Source organism: Macrosteles quadrilineatus, unplaced genomic scaffold, assembly GCF_028750875.1.
Source record: "Macrosteles quadrilineatus isolate MER2022 unplaced genomic scaffold, UCM_ALF_1.0 Scaffold_6__1_contigs__length_79288215, whole genome shotgun sequence".
NCBI classification, from domain to species: Eukaryota; Metazoa; Arthropoda; class Insecta; order Hemiptera; family Cicadellidae; genus Macrosteles; species Macrosteles quadrilineatus.
The window spans coordinates 23,943,343-23,969,390 of NW_026542599.1; the positions used below are offsets into that span (position 1 = coordinate 23,943,343).

At 35.3% G+C, this 26,048-nt stretch overlaps 1 protein-coding gene across 4 annotated transcripts in view; it reads right to left on the bottom strand.

Annotated features, from left to right (window-relative positions):
• Window positions 1-10,436: 10,436 nt before the first annotated feature.
• LOC128996354 (transcriptional repressor p66-beta-like) overlaps window positions 10,437-26,048 on the bottom strand; it is a 28,551-nt gene continuing 12,939 nt past the window's right edge. For 3 of the 4 annotated variants that reach the window (XM_054421626.1, XM_054421629.1, XM_054421627.1), the window contains 9 exons: window positions 25,373-25,567; window positions 25,071-25,197; window positions 24,064-24,179; window positions 23,014-23,076; window positions 21,659-21,754; window positions 20,923-21,130; window positions 16,937-17,069; window positions 16,386-16,677; window positions 10,437-15,564 (listed from right to left, as the gene is read on the bottom strand). In XM_054421626.1, the coding sequence (XP_054277601.1) occupies window positions 15,391-15,564; window positions 16,386-16,677; window positions 16,937-17,069; window positions 20,923-21,130; window positions 21,659-21,754; window positions 23,014-23,076; window positions 24,064-24,179; window positions 25,071-25,197; window positions 25,373-25,567 (1,404 nt within the window). In that variant the 3' untranslated portion in view covers window positions 10,437-15,390. The remainder of the gene's footprint in view (window positions 15,565-16,385; window positions 16,678-16,936; window positions 17,070-20,922; window positions 21,131-21,658; window positions 21,755-23,013; window positions 23,077-24,063; window positions 24,180-25,070; window positions 25,198-25,372; window positions 25,568-26,048) is intronic. The other variant, XM_054421628.1, reaches the window with a different exon arrangement.

The following is a 26,048-nucleotide window of genomic DNA, read 5'->3' on the forward strand; positions in this document are numbered from 1 at the left end:
TAAATCAATATAATATTTCTTTTTTGAAAAATATATTTAAAAAACAGGCGATGGTAAAATAACGACAGGCGAGTTTCGATCTGGGTGTTTCAGGTTTGAATCTAGGAGGATTTAACATTAATTAACATTAATGTTTAATCCTCCTAGGTTTGAACTGATTGAGAGGAATACATGAAACCGAAGGGGGGAGGTAGCAACAAGTGCACTAGTATTTACTAGTGTCCAATTACAATTTGATGGATTTAACCAAAACCTTTTCTATTTCACTTATTTTCAGCTGTTAAATTTCAAACGATACGTTTTAGCGACATCATTAACGTTATAATCATCATCCTCGTTTGAGTTTGGGTTTGCAGCAATGTATTTTTATGAATAAAACCTTTAATTTGATACCAAACTTGACCTCTGCTGCTATTAATTGACTGTATGCACTATTAATTAACAGCTGTGTCTAAGGATTATGTCGGCCTTAGTCACAAACAGGACAACAAGATCGCTCCACTCATCCCACACTCATCTCCATTCATACTTGGCTTAAAATGCATACATTTTGTATGGTCGCCATTTCAAAGCAACATGGCTACATTATCAATGACAAACGTGGAAAACCTTATACGAGTGTGAGTAAGTCCGAAAACAACTCTAAAAAACAATAAGCAATAAATTGCAAGAACCGTTGCTTATATCATTGGGTATACACGTATGTACTGACGTGTATACTCAATGCTTATATCGAACGAATGTACATCGTGAGAATTTCCATTAGTTGTTCCATTTAGTTGTGTGTCCATTAGTATAATAGTTTAGTTGACTCTTTTAAAGTCAGCGGAAATTGTGACTGTTATTACCCTTGAAATAATGTTTGTGTAGTACTTTGCAATCCTACCAATGCTTATAGAATCATACGATTACAATATTCTGGCTAGAATATGTCGCATAGAGTGGTGACTACTGTATCTTTTTGGTTTGCTTGTAAAACAGGATCAACAGAGATTTTCCATCGACTTAAACAATACGATAGGTACTCTCAAACTGTTCATTGCTATAACAAACTATCACACAGTTTGATGAATATTTGTGTGTAAACCACATACAGTACACCTGTAGTCTATCTATTTTTCCTTTTATTTTCCAAGACTTTATAGAAAATCACGCATTACGTGATCAGTGAAGAAAGGTGTCAACCTTGTTTTATAGGTAAAGAAGAACACTGCTTCATGTCAGAGCATTCAGTTATCTTTCAGTTATCTTTCAGTTTACCAAATATTTGGTGAGAATTGTAAATGCTAGTCGACCTGTACCTACCCTTCTAGACCTGTACGTAAAAAGAAATGTACTGTACACTGTTTAAGCTCGTCAATTGTACTCTGGATGAATGGGCAAGAGATAAGAGGGGCCCAATCAGCTGTTTGATAACGGTATTCGTGCGGTTTACTATTTGAGTTTCCTCGTTCATAATTCTACTATAGGCTTTATTTCTGCATAATACAACCGACTTGCTTGCCCGTAAAATATTTGGGATTGAAACTGTTTAATAGTAATAGTATTCATTAACGTATTATTATTAAATTTCTTGTTGTCCTATTATTCAACAGCGACTCGAAAACCCTTGTTTCTCTGTAGTACAGCAATATTGTTACGCACAAGTATTAAGATTGTTTAATACTGACATTGCATTATTATATTTTAATTTGAGCCTAATTACGACGGTCTACGTACACGTTATTAGTGATATAGTAACATTGTTTATTATCATATTGTTGTATTACACGAAAGACATTAATTTACGACGATCCTTCGGCTTACATATTATTGGATCATTTGTTTACGTATCACGATTGTAAACGTTGATTGTTGGGGTATAATTTTAGCGATTTAAATATTATACAGAGCACCTACGGTTAGGAACAAACTCCTACAACAGTTTTATTGTTATTTAACATACTAATCAACAATAACGTTTGCCGCCAATTGTATTAAATCTAATATGGGTCCTTGGAACCTATTTTTGTTAGTTTGGATGTACTATCTCTTCCCGATGGTGTAAGTGCTGACTGTGCCAGAAGACAGGCAAAAAACAGCCTTGCAAGAACAACGACTCATCCGTGCCTACCACGACCACTCCCGCCGTTATCACCGTGACACTGGCGTACTACACCCAAGGCAATAGTTTTAGCATAGATTTATCATTAACTTTAGATACTGCAAGTAGAGATTTCATTTAAGAGAAACAGATAAAGCATTGACTTTGGATACTACAAGTAGTCATCCCATTTATGAGAAACAATTATACAATTGACTTAGTGGACTTGTAGGAGACATCTCAATTACGTGAACTATATTTAGCATTGACTTTGCAAAAGTATTGGATTACAGTACTATGATAGCTCCGCTCAAAATTGCAAGCAGACAACTGCATTGTACACCTAGTACATATTAGTACACGCAAAATAATGCAAGGGACCTTGAAAGAAATATTGGCAATGAATTTTTCATAATGGCAGAAAATAATTACAGTACAAAGCACTGTGGTGCATAATCAACACAGTAAATCAATGAAAAAAGAAAAAAGTTCAAAATCTACACATTTCTTTCTACATCTATTATTTCTTACTTTACAAAATCACCGAAACCACGCTCTCCTCGTGTAAGTATAGATATATTGTGGGAACTACATCTGCCCTAGGTTGAATTAGCATAATAGCGCAAGTTTAAATGAGAACAATTGTATGACTAAAACTAGTAAAAATAATTGATTTGGTAACTGATGACGTTGTTTAGACCTATCAGGAAACTACACTCCTTTACCACGTAAATATCTAACATAGTTTGTACCTCTGTGATTTCGTCTAATCATATTCAGTGATTCATTATTTACATAGTTTGACTTTTTCGTAGGCCTGGTTGTAATATAGCTTATGTCTGGTTTTTCATAGGTGTTGTCGTTGGTTATACAGTAGTACTTGCACATATTCGCGCCTTTTTTAATCCCGCGCTTTTATCGAGTGCGTTGACATTGACTAGTTATTCCAACTATTGTCATCAGTTTCTTGTTCTGTAACACACATTCTAATCCTGATGTATCCCTCACTACATTTCCGCCTTGAACTGCATTATTTGACGAGCGTCTGGTTTAAATACATTAATCGATTTACAAGCTACATTATGAAATATTCATAATGTACCTTGCAAATCGATTAATAGATAGTCTACTAACTAATTTACTCCCTACAAATAATTAGGTAATACATTATTTAATACAGTGATATCAATGACAAATGTATATGATACTTTTACTAATACAATATTCTTAAATTTATTACACCTATTTGCAAATGTTTCAGCTACCTTGTCCACAGTAACATTTACATTCGTGTAGTTCTTGACAGAAGACTTTAATACAAAACTAGATGTATGTCTCTTGGACTTGACATAATTTCAAAAAGAAGTGATATTGTATACAACTCACAACAAAAATCAAATAGTTAGTATACGCTGTCCTAATTGTTATTTTTACTTCCGATTTTATAGTTGTAAACAAGGCAATAATGGTGGTTGGAAAACTTAAGTTTTTCGCATACTTGTCTTAATTTACAGATTCGGTTGCATCCTTTGTTAACCAAAAAGGATATTCACATTTATTGACAAAATAAAACTTAGACTGATCGATGATTATAAATTCGATGACAACTGCATTTGCATCACCATACTTATGCAAATAGGTCCAAAATAAATCTCTCATAGACAATATAACTTATAAAGACCGGCCTCTGCAGTAATATGGTTTACCGTACTTATTAATTGCGTACTTATTAATTTACCTTACTTATTAAAAAATAGCAAAGTGCCGATAATTACCAATTTGTGGGTAAACCAAAGTAATCCAACCTAGCTTACTCTAACCTAACCTAACCTAACCCATGCTTAGATCAGCAAAGTGCCGAAAATTACCGATTTTGGGTAAACCCAGCTTAGGTTAGGGCTGAGGAGCTCAGCTAAAGGTTATTTTAGGGAGTCCTTGGAGGCTAGTGGCCATTTTGGATAATTTCAAACAGCTGCTGAAGAGCGATTTATCGTCCAAAAATATTTTTTCAAACACCAAAGTGATTATAATTTAACATCGAGTATAGTGTGAGATTAGAAATGTTCTTTGTAGTTTTTTATTGTTCTCCAGTGGAGTCAATGAAAGCTAACAGCCATCTTGGATTTGTCCCCCATAAGAGCGATGTTAATTACGTTAATTTCAGACAGCAGCTGGAGATTTATTTACAGTCCAAAAGTATTTTTTCAAACATCAGATTGATTGTAATTTAAATATCTAGTATATTGTTAAATTATAAATTGTCTTTGTAGTTCTTACATTGTTTTATGAGTTACAACGTCTAGGCTCCAAGGACTCTTTTACACTCTTTTATTGACACTTACCAGTCAAATGTGGCGATATTAATGATTTATAACGCTTTTAACGATTTTCAAACGTGTTTTTCGTGGTGAAATATGTGTTTGCTGAAAAAGTGCAAGAGGAAAAGAAGTTTGAAATGACTCGAATAATAAAAAATAGGCTTCCATTAAAAGAAAAAAAGATTTTTCAAGCGCTTATAATCGCCGATTTCTAAAGCTTTTCTCGATTTCCAAACGTGATTTTCAGGGTGAAATAGTCGTTTCCCCCTAAAGTGCCAAAGGAAAATAGCATAATTTTGGTAGATAAGGTAAAAAATGCGATAAAACATAAGTAGTGCAAGTTCAGTATTGCCTCCTGGATTTCACCAATCACGTATTCAGACCCTAATTCCAAAATTTAGTTAACCTTGCGCTGAATTTTGAGATAAATATTGCAAACCCACAACGGACCTTTCCAGTTCTTGCTTATCTTTACCGCATATCTCTCTTATCTCCAAGACTACAGACTGCGCAATGAAGGAGGGTCTCGTGCCTATGCCTAATCTGACGAAGAATGAGCAAGAGCAATCGTACATTTGTTTTTTTAATTGTGGTGTAAAACTTTTTAATTTATGTTTAGATGTTATTTAATTTCTTGTTATGTGAGTTTGAATTTAGTATGGTAGCCATTTCAGATGAAAGTATTAAAGTAATTTGAGATGTTAAGATTATGAAGAAATGTCATTTCTTTAACAGAAATACTAAGATAACTTCTCAAAATGACTTCTAAATTGTTATTTATTTTGCTAATGCAAACAAGCATCTGTTTAGTAAATATAATTAAATTATTTCGTTTATTACGATTGTGTTAGTGTATATTACTATCGATATATCGAACTATTGACAAGAATGCCACATTTAGCTACCCCATTCAGTTTTTCATATTTAAAAATCATATCTTACAAACAGAACTTTCCAAATTAAACATCAAAATTATTTAACTGACCTTTACCCTATAGAATCAGGAATCCCCAAAGGAAGCGTACTTGAACCATACTTGTATATTCCCTTTACATCGGACCTACCAGAAATTGTAAATACTATCGTTGCCACATTTGCGGATGATATGACCATTTTATCTGTCCACGACAAACCGGTTCAAACTACAGCAAATTTACAGTTAAACTTGGATGAAATTTCACATTGGTTTAAAACATGGAGGTTCAAAATTAGTGAAAATAAATCAGAAAACATTACTTTTACCCTAAATCTGGCTACATGTCCTCCAGTATCCATGAACAATATTTACCACCCTAAAGTAACAGAAATAAAATACTTGGGCATGCACTTAGATGCAAAGCTTAATTGGAAGGCACATATCTGGACTAAAAGACAATATCTAAATTTTAAAATAACTAAGCTTAATTGTCTTCTTGGATCTAAATCAAAACTTAGTACACAAAATAATGTTACTTTGCAGAAAAGTTATAAAACCAATTTGGACTTATGGGATCCAACTTTGGGGATCATCAAGCAGGGCCGGACTCAGGACTACAGGGGCCCCGGGCAAATTTTCCAATGGGGCCCTAGGATTTCAGTTCGGGGGGGGGGGTCCTCCAGTGAGATTGGGGGGTCCCCCCGGGAAAATTTATAAATTTAGGCTTCAAATAGAGCAATTAAGGGCCAAATAAGCAATAAGTTCTATATAAAAAATTGTTCCTAAAATATAACTATTTTTACATATTTTAATTTTATACACAAAAATAAAAATCTAGTGCTTTGTAGCATGGTAGGCTACCATAATATATTTGGATTAGAAGTATTGATATATTTTTGTTTATTACGTATTTAAATTATCGATTATTGCCGACGATTTGTATGGTTTTTCAATATTACTACAATATAGGTGTGATTATTTTATTTTCATAATGTTTTTGGTACCTATATCTTTCTCGTTTTTATAATATGTTAAAGTCCTAGCATGAAAATTACCATTGAGGACTTTCAAGGTTGAGTTTTTTATTGACGAGCAAAATCTTGCAATGTCTAATAAACACTCACAAGCTAACTATTTATATGAGAAACTGAAAGATGTTTAAATGGATCCAATATCGATTAATACAACACAAACATAGCATTGAATCAACGTAAGACAATTTCAACCAACTTGACGTGACCTCTAGTCTCAAAGGACAAACTATGGGAGTAAAGTGATTTAAATTGTTTTGGATAGGCGATAAGGCATTTTATGTGTGTGTATGCGCGTGCGTGAGACAGAGAGGACTAGACAGGATCCCTTATCAGCTCATTATCATTTACTGTTGCAGCTGCTTCTGCTTATTCGCTTATTTTAAATTTGACTCCAAAGACTAAATTGGAGATCAAAATTTTGACGCATAACTTAATTAATTACTATTTTACAAAACCTTTAGATTGGACGGATAATATACTTCTACCCCTTAAAATCCTGATTGGTATATACTTAGAGGTAAAAGAAAAGAAAAACATTTAATAAAACATAAACGGAGCAATATTTTTATTTTTTAAAGTATTTGAACACCAGTGAATCTCCATTTAAAACAACACAACTTTACAAGTTACGTTCTACGTTGGGACAAGTGTTTTCATATTTATTGTATTTTTGCCCCAAGCGCGGGACCCCCTTCAACTCATTCGCCGCGGCCGTACGTTCGGGCGAGCGGCTTCATTGAAACTGAAACTTGTCCGTCACAGCCTAGCACATATGCTTGTGTAAACCAGGCCTAAGCGTGGGGCCAGTGCAACTCTGAGAAAAAGTCCCTTAGGGTCAAGAATTTCATTCCTAGTAATGCCTTAAAATGCACCTAACAATAGCCTTGAACATAGGATAGCGAAAATGAAAATAAAGCTGTTACAAAAGAAGGCCATTTGGTAAGTGTCTGATCAATTTTCGAAGTTAATGATAAAAACTACTGTACAAAGGGGGCCCCTGTCGGGGCCCCCCTTGGCTCGGGGGCCCCGGGCGTTCGCCCCCTTCGCCCATAGGTAAGTCCGGCCCTGTCATCAAGTACATCAAACATTGAAATTTTTCAACGATACCAATCAAAATTGCTACGTAAAATTGTCAACGCACCTTGGTTTGTTACTAACAGAACACTTCATAATAATCTTAGAATTTGAAAAGTCAAAGAAGAAATTACAAAATCTAGTGAAAAAAGATAATCAAATTGGAAAATCATTCAAAATCGTCTTATACAAAACAACTTTTGCAAAACTTATGACAGCTAGCCTGACCATACTACTGGAACGAATTACACGCGGTTGGTACCAAATGAAAGATATTTTCCTGTAGATGTGATGAATCCCTTTATAAATTAAAATAGGCTCAAAAATAAACACAAGAAACGAATTTAAAATTTTAAAAATAACTTGGGCCGTATGGGTTGCCATGTAGGTAACGAAATAACAACTAAATGTAAACAGAAAATAAAACCAAATAGAAGAAATTCCATTTACATGTCTTATTTATAGCATAGGGTAAATATAGATAAGTTGGAAAAATACATACTTTTGGTCAAGTTTCCGACCACAAGGCGAGCTCTCATCTTGCACTAAATTTATTGGACAATCACAACACCATTTACGACATTTAAACCTCCCATTCAGATTCGGCTGTGTTATCAAAATTATCTTTGTCAGCTAGTGTTGAGAGTGGTAAATCACTATACTTTTAACGTTGTATTATTGTTAATGTATTTGCTTATTTTTCTACTTTTGAAACAGACTGTAAATTAAATAAAGTTGAAACCCGATTAAGCTACAACCCATTTAATAGTATATTTCGTACCTAGGGCCGAAAATAAGGTTTTGCCGGCTCGAGATAGTTCGACTTCGTCTCGATCGAGAGCTGCAAAACCATTTCGGTCCGTGGTACGAACGCTATTTTGCACCACACTATACCCTATTGCCACTATTCACCTCTATAATAATGCACACTGATGGTTAGCACAACTACAACTTTAAGGTTATGTGAAGAAATAATTCGAGGCCTCAGCAAAAATAAAAATAAATTGTTGCTAGGCAACGGTGACAATAAAATAATTCTATGGATACTGATTGTGTATTTAATATGCATTCATGTTTTAAGTAAGTAAGCGGGCAGCTAATTTTGCGGCCCTAGGGACCAGCGACCACAGAATTAAAATTAAAATTTTAATTCTGTGGTCGCTGCTAGGGACCTGCTCGGTCCCCGAATAACGATGACAGCTAAAAAACCTAATAATTCTATAGAATAACAAGCTGTACCCGCTGGCTTTGCCCCGTTAAACTAATTAATTTTCAAGATTAGCTCGTTCGCATGGCTCAATCAAGTCCTGGTTGAAGTTCGTTCGCTACGCTCTCTCACCTTTAGGTTGGAGCTCGTTCGCTGAGCTCACTTGCCTTGGGGTTAACTCGCCTCCAGGTTGAAGTTCGTTCGAAACGCTCACTCAGCTTTTGGTTGCAAATTAGCTGTTGTCATAAATTGTTAAATTGACACAGCTGTTATGATTCATTAATTCCTTTTAAATATGAAAAATCATAAGGTTAAGATGGGAAACTCCAGAGCCACTGGGGCGGAGCCCGAATGCCCGATCATAATAAAAACTACTTAGTTTTCCTATTTAATGCCCAAAGAATCGGTGTATCGAATTTCAGCCTCCTAGGTAAATGGGAAGTGGGAGAATTAGTGATGATGCGTGAGTGAGAGTGAGTGTGTCAGTGAGGGCTTTGCCTTTTATAAGTATACATGAGTATACATAGCACATTCAACCAGCTGTTAGTTAAAACAAATTATATTGGACTAAAACAAATCGATGATTACAAAGAATACTTTAAAAAATAATTTGAACATCCTACTACTGTATTTTACTATGCACATTTAATTAAACTGCCATCCTCGTACCGAAGAATTAAATGTATCAATGGTCAGCATTACACATACATAGTATAAATAAGTCAACCATAAGTATGTATTTGAATTATCTTCCAAATGCTGAATTTGTGTCACAAATACTGAATGTTACAGCTGTTATGTTAAGCAAATTATAATGTACTAAAAGCTAGCTAGAAGCATTGACTTATTGGAGAAGGTTAGCATCGGCTGCTAGACTTTTTAAAAACTAAAACTTAATTTATAAAAAACTGGGACATTAATTTTAAATTATGGCTTTGAAATTATCTAGTTCTCAAAATGGTCTTTCTTTCAACACAAAACTAATGAAAATCCATCGACTGGTTGATTCAGAATCGTGAAAAAACCCCATTTACGTTATAATAATATATATGATAGTTTGGACAGGTTTCAACCCTTCCGTGGCGTAATACATTACACAGTTTATATGTAGACTACATTATAACTCATAAAATAGTTCTACAATTAAATGGATCTCCTTTTACAAACGTATATAATAACCAGAAATGTTCAGATCGTCCTTGCGTGTATTTTATGCCACAAATTTTGACGAAAGGCTTTTCATTACATAAACTATACCTATTTACAGTGTTGACCAAACAGTTGGCAAGAAGCATTAATAAATAAGCTATGTACCAAATATGATAATTTTAGCTCTATTCTAATTATGACAAAACACGAAGTAACTAAAAGCGAGTTTTGTTGGTGTAGTAAGCGTTGCAGGAGGTCTACTTTACACTGAATCGACGTTCACTTTTATTGCTTTTGATCTTCCGACACTTTTGACTCAGCGAAACTGAACTTGTATTTTACCGTATTTCGTTATATTAATCCTGCTGTTGCATTAGGTCAAATTCCCAATAAGTCAATTGCTTTAACATAGACTAAACTTTTAGCCCGGACTGTACTATTTGACTTTCTGGGATTTTTGATCTACAGACACTGCAAACATTGTAGTTTTTGACCTAGCGGCACAGGTATAAATTATTTGATCTTCCGGGACTGTTGACTTTCAGCAACATTCCCCTATGTTTCAGGTAGGTATGTCAAACGTGATAAGTTTTAGGGAAAATAAATTGTAAAAATGAGGAGCTTATGGGTGAAAATGAATTAAAACAAAATACAATTTACTTTTTTGCAATCTTTTATTCTCGAACATGTTAGAAAATATACATGTTACGAAACACGAGGAAAGGATCGGAATGAAAATACAACCAAGATCACCGTCACAACTAAGAACATTTTGAAAACTAAATACTCAAAAAATCAATATAGACACATTTTACAACATTATAATGTTAAGTTAACATCATAAAAAAGACTTATGTACAAAACAATGATAATATATCGATAACTTTATAAAAGCTAAGGACAAAATATTGTAGAGCACCAATATCATACCATATAAGATATATACAAGAGAAGTATTTATAAAACCATTTTGTATTTATTAATACAAAAAGCTGCACTATACATAAAAAGATCATCATAATTATTGCAAAACAGGCTTATTCCAGCCTGACTTTCGCACCTATCAGCGTTAAGTATAGACACTGATCAAATGTAGGTTAATACTACTTCGTTATCAACAAATACATTACTGAGAGGGAATAGAAACTTACATCGACAATAATTACATTAAAGATCACAAGACTTAAGTGGACTACCACTTCCTAAGGGTCAACATTGATCAATTTCAAAAATATTTAACTAATTCAGAATTTTCTCTACTTTTTTACGTATATAAAAATTTAAATACTGCCTCATGGTTCACCTAGCTTACATGTAAACATACAAATGTACACCAATGCCAATAACAACTTTCATTACAACTTGAAACAATTATTTTGTCATTAAAATGGTTTTTCTGTATTAAGAAATTATCCCTTCTTCAAAAGGAAGTTAAGGAAAATAAGCTAATCATAATTTATGTGTTTTTATTAATATAAATTTTAATTACCTAGTAAGTAAACAAATACACCAATGAAACTCAAGAAATGCGTATTTTAAGAATTTGCTAATATGTGAAAGAAAATTTGAATTAAATGTGCACCTCCTTTATCCGAACCTCAGGTCTTCCTAATCCATGTCCAGAGCCAGAATGATTTATTGTTTGATTTCCCCTCTTATCTATTATTAAAATTCAGTATTGATACAGTTGTGTTAAATGTTTTCAAAATTAAAGAAATGGAAGTAAACAATTCTTTTGTAAAGGATATTTTGTAACAGCATCAGTGGAGAAAACTAATTTTTTAAATACTGTGTACAGCATTTGCGCTAATTGGGTACCTAACAATTAAAACTAAAACAGCTGATTGTATTAGCTAACTAGGAATGATGTTACCCATAGACCAAAGATAGTGAGCGCGTCTAACCTAGCAGACAGCTATTTCCTCTTTTTCCTCCACCGGTGCAAGATTTATGCACCGGAGAAATTCTACGGTGCATAATACACCGGTGGCCTCTGATTGGTCAGTTTCTTGGACAACGACAACAGCATGCAGCTACGGCAAGCAAGATGGCGGGTCCAACGAATAATTTAATAGTTCATCAGTTTCATAGGTTATGTTGCGTAATGAGTGAATAATTTATTCTATGAGAATGTTATATAACGTATTAAGTGAATAATTTTCAAATAATTTATTCTGTGAGAACAAGTTTGTTTGGTTTAAAGATTATAAAGTAAATAAAAGGTGAATGTGTATATTATAATCCGATGTGTATCTTAAACCGGTGAATAACCGTTCTGGGATACCAAGACTCTTGCCCCGGGGCGGTACCGGTGAATAAATCACCGGTTAATCTGCACCGGTACATGTTCCCAGAGCGTGCCCATTGTTTGATACACAGTACTTAAAATAAGTGTTCCCCCCTTATTCCCCTTTTGACGGTAACATATATATAATTACTTAACTGTAGGTGACAGATAACCGAGGTGCTACTTTGGTATAACTTTGAATGAAAACTAGTGTAGAGTGCAACCTTAAAGGAATGTTCAATATAAAAATCTTAGATCTGAGCTATTGTGTGCACCAACTTACATAGCTGTTTAATATTTTTTGTCATACTGCAGCAAAAACAGCGGTTTTTAATACATACGTTGCAGGTCTAGAGTAGCTCTTTTAACCCCTAGGGAGTAAGAGCCTGTTTAGTCCCTAGGGAGTAAAGTCAGCTGTTGTAAACTGTTTTAAACTTTGTAAGCAATTGCATGTATCAAAATTATGTATAGATTGATTTAATCAGTAGCTAATTGTTGCATTTATGTCAATAGTTCAACATATCGATAGTATAACGTACAGTAACACAATCGTCATATACAAAATGATGGAATCACTTACTAAACAGCTGCTTGTTTGCATTAACAAAATTTAAAACAAGTTACAAGTTGTTTTGAGAGGTTATATTTACATGAAAAGTATTATAGTTTCCTAACTTTGTTTGTTAAAATGTTGCAATATGACAAAAAATATAGTTCATCACACGGACAAAAATTGTCTTTTCAACCCTCACTCATTTCTGACCTTGGATTCGCCGGCTTGAAACTTGAGCTCGGGTCGAAAAGAGTCACCTTAGGCCTAGTGATGTATATATATTATTTATAAATTAATAAATATATTATTTCGAACTTGGCTGTATAAAAAAAATTGAACATTTTTTCAATGAAAAGAATCACAGCATGATGCAATGAATACAAAAAGCTGTTCCAATAACTTCTGTGTGGTTACGAGGAAAAACATAAAGCCTCATAATATACTCAAAAGATGTTTAAGTATTTAAGAAATACAACTGTCCATTACTTAACAGTCTTATTATACTTATTGTGCTTAATAACCCCATTCATTACTATAAACTATCAAAAGCTTATGTTTACAGTAATATGACAGGAAACGTCTATAAATTAAATAAATTTAAAATAAATTATATATTAACTTTGTATATGGACAAATATTTCACAGCTAAATCTAAAACTTAGTATCATCTATCCTTAACTAAGTTACAAACCATTGCAAAACTTATTTCGCCTAAGTAACTGCAAATAAAAATCAAAACTGTGCAACAAAACAAAACTTAAGATTTAATCTTTACAGTGAACTATATTTTACGCAGTTTATTTAATACCAGCAAGTATTCACACATACACTCAAACACTCAATATACAAAAGTTGATTTTAATTTAAAATAATTCCATATTTTATTAATAGTGTCGTCATTTATTACAGAATTTAAACGGACAAAATTAAATAATCGATAAACTGATCAAAATATGCATTAGGTATTGGCTATAAAACATAGGGAAATATCCATCCCAATTGATTGAAATTATTATTTATTAAATTTAAAGAAGCCCAACCAAATCTATGTTTTGCCATAAAAGAACAAGTGGAATCAAAAACACCTTAAAACACTCACTAGTGAAAATAATAAAATAACTTCTTGATTAGCTATTGTTAATGAAAGAATTGTAATATAAAAGCCAAACGCATTCATATTTTTAATCTCAAGAAAATGAAAAAAATCAATTACCAAAGAAAAAAATTACGTTAAAGCAATTAAGAAAAATATAGAATGAAGTAACTCTAAAAGAACTGTCTATCTGTGTAGGCTACTTAACCATTCAAAGCATGCAATTTTTGCATTAAATTATTTGTTTCTTACAAAAATTAAACTATTTATACACAGAATTAATGAATTATTGAAAACCAACAAAATAAATGCACACACAGTAAAATTTTAGGCCAAGATACAGGACATGAAACGAGTAAAGCTAATGGAGAAAAGGTGTACACATAACATGTGCGTTGCCGACAACAGAACACCAAGGAACAAAATTAAAAGCACAACAAATTTAAACACACAATAACTGCAGAATGTATTAAGTAGTTTCGAGTCCCATCTAACATTCATGTAGTAAACAAAACACCTCTCACAATAAAAGTTGGAAAAGTAACAGATCAAAACCAGTGGCAGACTGAACGCACCAAGTTGTTACATTGGCTAGTTTACTATTCATTGAGCTACTGCCGGAATTAAGTCATACAATCTTTGAGCCCTGAGAAAAGTCAGTAACTTTTTGATGATTCGAAACTGGACCCAGCTGTTTTTGATAATTGGGCTCTAAAAATGATCCTGGATAAAGAAACAGCTGATCTTAGTCAGTAATAAAGCTACAGAGATCTCACTCCATTCTACACTCATATTTGGGTTCAAATACCTAGGTTGTGTTCCCCATCTCAACTAAATCATAATAGTTAATCTACAAAACATCCAAATTTACTAAGCATGGAGACAGTGTTGAGTTTCAAATATAAAAAATTGCACACTGATTGCACTTATATCTGTCTGTATTTAAAACTATGAGTGAAGCTAAGTTAAAATATTACATTTCAAAAAGTATCAAACAAGAAAATGCATTAAATTATTTTATTTCTACAATTTTTCAATGGCCTTTTACATGTTGAAGATTATTTTCAAAACTTTGTTAGTTCAATCATAAGAAAAGTGTGTAGCTTTTTGATAGTTCAAAACTGGACCCAGCTGCCCTTGATCATTGGGCTTTTAATAAATGGCCTGGCTAAAATACAGCTTATCAGCCTGTAATTTATCATAGGCATCTTATCATTCATCTTATATGGTGAAGATCGTCAATTGAAATTCCCTACTCTTTCCCACACCTACTACTACAAGTTTTAAATAATACTCGCTAAAGTGATCTTAGCAAACCCCAATAACTGATCAAACATGAACTTTGTGGGAGATAAATTAGTTGGACCATGAACAGAAATATATCGAGCTTGCAGCAGAAGTAAACTTACACCCCAATTTCATTCTAATCTAGCCACTTGTAGCAAATTTGACATATTTTCCAAACTCCCTGCTATATCTTTCCACCTACAACAGGCTATAGCAACAACACTGTGCAACTAATTCCTCCAGCATTCTAATACTGAATGGAGATTCTCTCAACTCATCTTAGAAAAAATAAAATCCTGAGAACGTGATATTCTCCAGGTCAAACCGTTTCAATCTGCCACTGTTCCATCTGCACGTATTGCTTAGCGAACGGAAGGCGTGGAGGAGGATCACGTTTTCCAGTTGTTGAGAGAGTGGGGGTGGGAACGTGAGGAAGTAGGGGAGGGGATCATGTCCAGCAGGTATTGCCGCTGAATGTCGGCTGCCTGTCTCTGTAGCTCTACCAGGTTGGCCGCTGCGGCTGCCACTGGACCTTTGCCCCCGGCCGCCTGAGCCATGGCCAGCTGAAAAAACATGTGGGACATTAATGACTAGAACAGTTGACGCTCGTTAATCCACTTCATGGTAAAGCAAATAAAAATTAAGAATGCAAGCTATATTTTTCAGCATGAATGGATTGTATTTAGTCCCTAGACACTAATCTTTCTCAAGTAAAAGCTAGCTAACCCCAATCATGTTCCAAAACTGTTCCTAAAACACTTGTCTTTCCTTTGAAATCAAATTTGTCAGGGGAATAAAACCATTGACTTTCCTATTGTTACATTTGAAGCATTTACTTTGAATAGAACAAAAGAAGACTTAGTAGTAGAAAAAAATAAAATACTAACCTTGTTTTTATGTGTTTTATGTTTCTGACGTTTCGCTAGTTCATTAGTTTTTTTTTCTTTATAGATTGTTAAATTTGTGCTTTTCTGTTTGTTTAATAAGACAAGAAAACCAATGGTTTGTTAAAGGATTGTATTGTTAAGATAAAATAGTTGTGAAATTGATGATATACACAGAGATGTAAGGAACAGAGGATGTACACTAAAGTGGTGTCTAGCACTAGTGGTGTTTGTCTAGGGCAAAGTCCAACACTGCCCCCCTCGCTCTCATATTCGACAACACTCACAGTGGAGGAGGACCCTGTGCCCTGTGCGATAGTAATTTCCACACAGTGCTCACTGTTTGGGATCTTTGCTTGTCACAAGTACATTTCCGGAACATACCAGACATGAAAGCTCACGGTTGTCCTATTGACGTGTTTACTCTGTACCTTTCTTCTCTGAGTAAAATATGAAACAAACCGGTGAACAAAACTAACTGAGGAGACTGTTGAGTATACCTGATAGGGATACAAGAGTGGTGAGAATGGCAGCATGTGAGCAGGCAAGGGCTGGTGTGGAGGCAGTCCACGCATCAGTTGCTGGTGCAGTGCCTGGGCAGCGGCCGCGTGGTGACTGTTGAACTTGCTGCTCTCTGCCGCCAGCTTGGCCAGGGGATGTTCCCTGGCGGAGGGAGGTGTGACAGGTGCGGGGGGTGTGGGGGCAGGTCTAGGCGCTGGGGTGGACGCCTTGGGCTGTGGCGGAGGAGGCAGAGCAGGCTCTGGTGTAGGCTGCGGCGAGCCCTGCGCCAGTCTAGACAAACAGTCCAAGGTTAAAACAAACTCAACTGACCTCTAAGAGAAATCCATCTTAGCTATCTTTGACTATGGATAGACGTGCATTCCATTCTACATTCCCTATGCAGCTCAGGTATTATTGGCGACTAGTGAGTCATTCTATTGACATTACTGGAAACATCATGTTTGTTTAAATTGTCCTTGTGGTCAGTAGACACAGTAAACATGAAATGGAGTTTAGGGTGTACATGCCATCGGAGTAATAATAACAATACCTCTGCTCTATCTCCTGTTCCTGCTGTAGAGCCTTCACAAACGCAGTCTTGAGACGGTTGGTGTGCTCAGCTTTCAAAGCCTTCTTCACATTCGTGGTGACACACTGTTCACATATCACCTTCGGCTCTTTGCCTGTAACGTAATTCATACTAATCAAACAAAGTAAACTTATTATACTTATTGACTTATTATAATAACTTACCAAAGATGTGAGGTTTTGTTTGACAGTTTAATTAAATATTGAAGGTACTGTAACATGAAATTACATTGCATCAATTATATTGTACATAGGTACAGTGGTTACTTCACTAATTGCAACTGGCAATTAATGGGAGGATAAAACACAGAACTCATCACACACACACACACACTGCACACTCGCTCACAAAAAAAGGTCTGTATGGGGGAAATTTGCTTAGAAGGTACAGCTGGTCCTTAACATGAGAGTAAGAGAGTCTACTTCAGTATACAAAAGTTAATCGTAAAATGTAAATACATTCGAACCTCTTAAGTACGAACCTCGGTAAAACAAATTCCTCGATGAGACAATTTTTTAAAAATCCCCTTAGAACTTTCATAAAGGTCAATGCTAAAAACACCTCTATACAATTAGGTTGAAAACCTCTATAAGACAAATTTGTTTGTGACATGGACTAGGACTGATTAACCTCTATACAGCGAATATTTTTAGCACAAAACCTCTATGAATGCTGTTGGAAATATCGTCTAAAATAACAAGTCGTCTTGTGGATCAAAAATTAAGTTAATTTAATAGTAAAACTGATAGAATGAAAAACTTAGATTTGTGTATACATCTTACTTCATCAAAATATAACAAACAACTAAACTCTGTTGCCAAGGAAACATCATATGTTCTTTTCTAACATAACTATTATGGACATTATAATATGAATAAATTACATCTTTAACACACCCCCGTAATGTCCATAATACATTTTAGAAAAATAAGTTTTAGTTAAGAGGTCACCATCCCAATGAAAGTTTTCATTTTAACATGTTTCAATGATGATAAGCCCTTTGTTAAAATATCAGCGGTTTGTTCTTCTGTTGGAATGTATCTGACAGTGATCTGTTTCCCAGAGACCAACTGTTGAACATAATGGTATCTCGTCTCAATATGTTTAGAGCGATCGTGGAACATTGGATTGTTCATAAGTTTAATCACACTTTGATTGTCCACATGTAGTATAGGAATAGACTTTTCTTCAATTGCGCCAATCTCTTTCACAAGACGAAGGGATTTACAGGTCTCGCTAGCGGCAACATATTCTGCTTCCATTGAAGATTGGGAAACACACCGTTGAAGCTTACTCTTCCAAATAGTCTCATCAAGATTGCCATTCAAAAATGCTGTTTTAACATCAAACTGTTTGATAGCTAGATTGTACTGAACTGAATAGCCTAACATAGTTCGCATCGTCTTAAACCGAGCTACAGGGCTGAAAGTGTCACCATAATCAATACCAGGACGCTGAGTAAATCCTTTTGCGACCAAACGCGCCTTGTAACGAATGATCTCGTTCTCAGAATTTGTTTTCAGTGCAAATACCCAGCGATTATCGATGACTTTTCTTCCTTTTGGTTGATCAACCAAATCATAAGTTTTATTTTTTATTAATGAATTTATTTCTTCATCCATAGCGGATTTCCAATCGACGACATGCTCAGATCTAATTGCTTCATCATAATTTTCCGGTACTTCGTTTGTAAGTATTGCAGAAGCTAAAAGCTCATTTTTATCTCTGTCACTGACACACATGACAGAATCATCTCTATATCTCATAGGTATTTTTATTCCATCACGTTTTCTCAGGTTATAAGTCTCCTCTTGTAATATATCACCTGGAATAGCGATATCATCACTAGGACACAACATGTCTTGCTCATCAGTATCATTGGTTCCTGGATACACAATATCTTGCTCTTCTTCATGGAATATATTGTCCCGATTACTGTCAACAAGCTGATTTCTGGTCTCATCATTTAGAATTGATTGCCTACTGTCAAGGGGATCATGCTCGATATCATTGCTACTCTCTTCAATGTTAAAGTAGTGTTTATCATCGTTATTGTTTATTTTCTTCAAAATAAAACATGACTCTTTTGGTGGAATGACCTTAACAACCATATTATACAATTGATTAGCTGTATTAAATATAGCCAAAGCAATGATTGTTCCATTTTGAGAAAACACCCATGACTTACCATTGTTTTTCACAGTCTGGTGAATGCCTTTTTCACCTGCTTTCCTCACAGAGAATAAGTTACAAGCAACATCAGGACAGTACCAAACATCATCGAAATACCTGTAAGTCCACTGTTTACCATCAAAAACCATAACGTCTATTTTTCCTGACCCCAAGGCCTGAATATGAACACCTTGGCGAGCACTGTCCATCTTTTTAGGAGTATCAAATGGTTTGTAAGTGGCGAACCAGTCCCTGCGGTTTGTCACATGGTGAGAAGCACCACTGTCAACAAGCCAGTTGTCACATTCACTGAAAAATGACTTATCAATTAGGCCTACCTCTAGATTTGATCGAGTCATCATTGCAGCATTTTGTATCTCACGGGTACATTCATTTGATTTATGTCCTTTTGTGAGACACTTAAAACAAATTAGACCTGTTCGACAGTTTTTAGATAGATGACCATTTTTGCCACATGAAAAACATTTTATCGCTCCTAATTTTTGCAAGTCTCCCTTTTTGGAATTTTTGGCTCCCATATATTTTGGCTGTTTAGAACTTACTTTTATTTTGGAAACCATGGCTACTGCTACATCCATCTCGTCTCTGTCCTTTAGACGTAATTCAAAGTTGAGACATTTCTTCTGTAGAATGTCCCATGTCTTCACCTCCCTTGGTGAGTCGTGCCAAGTCACATATATGTGATCATATTCCTTTGGTAGAGTTTGAAGGAGTCGAGCACACAAATCGTCTTCATTAATAGGCTTACCGTATATTGTTAATTGGTTTTGGATTTCGTCAAACTTTTCCAGATGACCATTCATTCCAAGGGTAGGTTCCCAAGAAATGTTATGGAACTTATTTCTCAATATGTCAATATTTTCAGTTGACTTGACATCATAAATGTGGACAAGTTTCTCCCACATCTCTTTTCCTGTAGAGCAATTGCTTACTCTAAGTAGAGGATTCGTCTCAAGGGATAAAACAATATATTTTCTGGCTTTTGCATCATTTTTTGACCAATTTACCAATTTTTCGTCATAATTTGGTGTACCTGCTGTTGGTTTTCCGAATTCTCCACTAACAATTCCATAAACTCCTTCACATTCTAAGATTACCTTCATGACTATTTTCCATGTTGTGAAATTCTCAGTCCCTCTTAATTTTTCAATCTGTTTTTCATTACTCATCATTCACTATTCTATTAACTTCTTCTCAATTAATTTAACCACTCTGTTCTGCTACCATGTTGGAAATATCGTCTAAAATAACAAGTCGTCTTGTGGATCAAAAATTAAGTTAATTTAATAGTAAAACTGATAGAATGAAAAACTTAGATTTGTGTATACATCTTACTTCATCAAAATATAACAAACAACTAAACTCTGTTGCCAAGGAAACATCATATGTTCTTTTCTAACATAACTATTATGGACATTATAATATGAATAAATTACATCTTTAACAAATGCGACCTCTATAACACAAATTTCTCATTAACAACCTCCATGGTACCTAGTTTTCAAAACTAACAGAAGCTTGTCTCAACATGAATCCCCCATCCATCCCTCTTCCATAGTCATTGTTTGGCACGTGTGTGTGCAGTGGAGAAACTTCTATAATACGAATAACAGCAGTATTAAACCTCCCTCTTCATTAAGAATACCTCGATAATAAAAAATTTTACCCTACCCCTTGAAATTCATCTAATAAAGGTTCGACTATTTGGTAAAAAATACTATGAAGTATTCAATCGGGACACCACTAGCACTGACCTTTAGACGGATTCTTCTCCCACTTCCAGACGGGAGTGAAGCTGGTGCCACACTGGGAACACTTGAACGGCTCCGGTGGTGGTGGCGACTTGTTGTCCTTGGTGATAAAGTCCACCACATACTCCAGCCCCAACAGGTAGATGAACTCCGTGTTGCTGGGGTTAGGGATGAAGTGCATCTCTGGTGGTGGTGGCTTGGGTGGTGGAATCTGCAACACAACCAGAATAATGACATTATTGAAGTCAAGAAGTCAAAGTAGACCAACCTATTGAACCTCAGACAGCCTCGTACTCCTAGAGCCTCCAATGGATATTCTACTGGAAGATAACCCAAGTTAATAATAATTGATCATCAAAGCCATGAAAGAGGAAATTATACATGTCATAACTTGAATAAAGAGGGGTGTTGGTTGTGATCCGACCTATGTCCTGATGACATGGCGAGTGCAGCGTTATTTAGTCTAATGTCAAATTTTATAATCGTTAATGATAACAAAGAATGTAAAAAAACAAGTTGAAACAACGGTATTGATTTCAAAATCACTAAAAACAGATAACTGACAATTCTTCAATATCACTGGTGTTAAAATTGTTTAAGAATCAAGAATACGCTCACCCCTATTCTCAAGGTTCCACCCCAAAATTAGCAGTTTTTAGGTTTTCATGGTTGAGTGGCTACTCTGAAAATACACTAGCAGACCAAAAGTACACACTGTAGATACACAAAACACACTTACCTGCAGCAGTGTTTTCTCCAGCTGTTTACGCAGAGCCAGTTTGGCTGCGGCTTGTCTCTGCGCAGGAGTCTGCGCATCCTCAATCCTCTGACGGTCCTGTACACAGAAGATTTGCTCTACAACCACTGCAGTGTAAGAGTAAGCAGCATAAAAGGCTTCCCATACATCCCACATAGTTACACTGTAGAACCTCCTCTTATTTGTTGTACAGCTCATTGATCATTTTCCCACTTGTTTGTCATTTAAGCACAACCAGCTGTGTGTACCTGAGTAATTATACCAATTTGTGTGTCAGAGTTAAACACGTTTTCTAATGGGTATTAGATTGAAATATTGTAAAAGTGCTGTGAAAAAAGCTTGAACGGATTGTTACACTTGAGAAAAATTAGATATTAGTTTTTAAATGTTACATGAATTTACATGCTTTTTGTCAATTGTGTTGATATAAATTAGGTAGACAATATGGTAAGACTCATGAAGTATAACTTAACCATTAAATATCCATGCTATTTCCAATTTTTACAAATCATGAATAAAAAAATATTAAACTTTAATTTAGGACAGTACAAAACCCAAAGTTTAATTCAATAAGCATGAGCTTGGCATGTAGGGCCTAAGCATGTAACCTAAGAAATAATACTCTAGAATGCATGGCTTGGACTTGTAAGAATGCGAGAAAATTCTTAGGAAAAAGGAGATAATGGTGATGTAGGGAAGGAGATCAAAAGGGAGAAGGTGGAGGGAAGAGGTGAAGAGGAATAAGGAAAAGAGATGGCAGATGGTAATAGAAAAACTGTGGATGGATAGGACAAGATGGAGATGCCCAGACCCAGGAAAAACTTGGGCATATTAGGGGTGAGCATCGATAACAGATGTTTTTGAAACATTGATGGTAGGTTACTGAGATGTTTTTAGCAAACTATCAAAATATCAATGTTAGTTTTAACAAGTTGAATATTTGTATATTTATTATTATTGAGAGGCTGGTGAAATATAGTCAAAAAATAATTCAAACTGGAACTAGACTAGACTTTGAGTAGAGTCATATAACTAACTATCTACCCTGTTAAAACGCTTGTTCTAAATGCTGCCCAAAAACAATTCATTTGTAAACAATTTCAGCGGCAGCCCCCCTGCTCTAGCATAATCAATAAATACTAATCTTGCATAATGCAAACGAAAGAAAAACTGCCAATCTAGACTATCTAACTAGTATCTAGATTAATTAACTGACGAAGAAAGCAAAGAAAAATGTCAACAATTCATGTTTTGGCCCTGTTTTCACGATGCTGTTATCAGTACATCGTTGCTCATCACTAGCATGTATGTTAAAGGAGGGTGGCCCTAAGAAATACCTGTTCTGATAGTTGAGAGAGTTGCATTCCAACTCCCAACTTGACATCCACCAGACTTGACAGCTTGTAACAGACAAACACCCTCTCAACTAGTCTCACCATCATACCAACCAACATTTCAAAGCATCTCATTGGTTTTATACTTCAATTTACAGGTGTATAATAGAATTTTTACAAAATACCAGTTTAACAGGTTAAGTATAGGGAAAAATTGACATAAGTTCCTTTTTAAATCCCATTCACACATTTGAAGTCCTACTTGTACAGTTTTTCACACTATGAGAGTTAATGGAACAAAAACATGATTCAGTTTACAATACGCCACGCTGAGTTTTGCAAAGTTCATATATAAGAATGAAAATTGCATTTAACAGCAGTAAACTCTCAGTGGCTGACATGAAATAAAATCACTGTCTCACTGTCACATAAGATTGCGATGTCAATATATTCTATCTCAATCCTTCAATTTACTAACATAGTTAAACTAGAGGTGTGCGTGCGGATAAATTTTTTTGGCAAACTTTTACCATCACAATCACAGGACGGTCTGTGAAGAATGTGTGATCGTAGGACATGTATCAAAGTGTTGAAAAACATATTTTATTATATGCCTATAGGTCTAAAACATTTCTTTAAAATAATAAGTTTTGTGTTTAATTTCAAATCAAAATTTTAATATGATAAGTTTATTATTATTGGAATTATTTGTTTATTATTTGGATATTTATTTGCTTTTCTTAATGACTACACTACCATAAAATGTTGCCCTTTGAAGAAAATAATAAAGTTAGGTAAAATTGTTAATTCACGTCCTTGTTATTATCCTTTTTGTACATTATTTAAATCATACATCATCAACTCTAAATCATACTTCAACTTGAATTTAAACATATTCACTACCAGCCGACACACAAGTATGTATGTAGAGTGTCCTGACACCCAGTAGTGAATGTGTTGAATTACGTAAAATTCATTACCACAAAGCTCAAGGCTCAGGATTAAACAATCGTCACACCTCTAGTAAAACAATCGTCTGGCAAATGTTTGTACCTGCTGAGCCGCTGGGGAGGGGGCGGGGGAGTGGCGAGAGTCCTTGGTCCTGTCAGCTGTGTACAAACTGAGTCCTTGCGGCACTCCTCTACCTGCCAACACACTGCTGCTGCTTCCTGCAACACAACAGTCAATCAGCTGACAAAATGTTTCACATTCCAACATCTCCAAGTGTTATAAGCTCATTAACATTTCATTTGTAAATAAACATGATTTAATAAGTTGTTTGAAGGGTCAAATATAATTTTAAAAATACAAAATGTGTATTGGTGTAGTATTACAATTTTAAAACAAAATCTCAGACTTTCATTCGTCAAGTTTAACTGGATGGTTGGATAGGGAATCAACTGGTTTAGTTAGCATAGCATGGGGGTTGTATTTTTTGTAGGTTCAGGTTCTAATTTGTCAATCACAAATTACTTTTAGATATGAAAATGCACTGACTAAGTGGTTAGAGCCCATCTCAAGTAATAAGACTAAGAGATACATTTTTAGGCAAGGGGAACTATCTCTGATTGTAATAAAGATCTCTCTAAAAACCATACAACAGCTATAAAAATTTCAATTCAAACATTTATTTTCCACACAAAAAACTAGTAAAAGGCCAATTGAATGGATATTTAAAGGTTTAAAGATTTGAAAAGATATTTAAAGATCATTAAGAGTAGAAAGGTAATAATGAAGAGACAAGAAGAAGGCAGCTTAAGGCGGAGAGTAGGAAAAGCAAGACGAGAATGTTTTGGACGTATAAGAAGAATGTGAGAAGAATTCTTAGGAAAATGGAGCTGATAACAGGGGAAAGGAGACCAAGGGAATGAAGAAGAATGTGGATAGACGAGGAAAGAAAAAGGAGTAAAGTGGGGCACTAGGTAGCAAATGGGGAAGGAAAGGAAGTAGAGGTATAAGAGAAGACGGAGAGGCCTTAGTAGTCAGATCTGGAACTAACCAGAACGGAAGATGACTTAAAAAAATTAACTAGATAATTTACAACAATACAGACTACTCACCCCGTTGCAAAGTAGGGGTGGTGGGGTGCATGTTGGGAGGCATGCCTGGCGCCAGTGACTTGGACATCATGCCCATGGGAGGCGGCGCATGGATGTTGGGAGCACCTCGCGATGACGGCGCAGGTTGCTGGCAAAAAGAATTATTATGAAATTTCAAATAACAAATTAGTTTATAGTCATGTTAGTGTGGTGTGTTTACAACAGGGTCCTGTTGTGGGTGCCAGAACCCGAGAGACCCGAATCATGAACTGGACGGAACTATCATTAAAATTCATCAGCTGAAGGTAGGCCTATTAACTTACCCCACGTAGGAGATGAGGCACAGCACTGGGTGGTTTGCTGTGACTGTTGCGTACTAGCGGTGGTGGCGGGGGAGCAGCACTAGAAGGTTTGCTAGGCCCCGTTGTCACAGTGGGGGCAGACACCCCAGTCACCCCCCCACTGGTTGTCCCCGTGGTAGGCGGCACCACAGCTATGTTCTCCTTCATCTGCTGTGACTGTGCAGAACAATCAAATATAACACGATAGGATTTGGAAGGTTCAAACACCAAAGATCATTACAAAAATGTAAATCAACAAAAAATTCTAATTAAATAAGTTTGGTATTTAAAGGGCTTGAAAGTGGGAAAGTACACATTCAATTTGATAATTGTAGACTAGTGGATGAGTATTTGGTAAATTTAAAAGTAAATCATGCCCACAAATTTTTTTAAACAAGATTAAAAAATTCTAGGTTGCTTTGGCTTGGAAGACGACATTTCTGCTTAATTTAACTGGCGTAAACAATGCCTTAACTTACAAGCAAATTTAGAAGATTTAAAATGTCAACAGTGATTGTAGAATGTGTTTGAGATTGAGTGTTAACTGATGGGCAGTGCTACACAGAACAGGGGTTGTTGTGATTCCAGAGCAGACCAGGAAGCGCCCGTCCAATATACTAACACCTCTGAGTAAATTTACAGTTTGTTATGGAAGTTG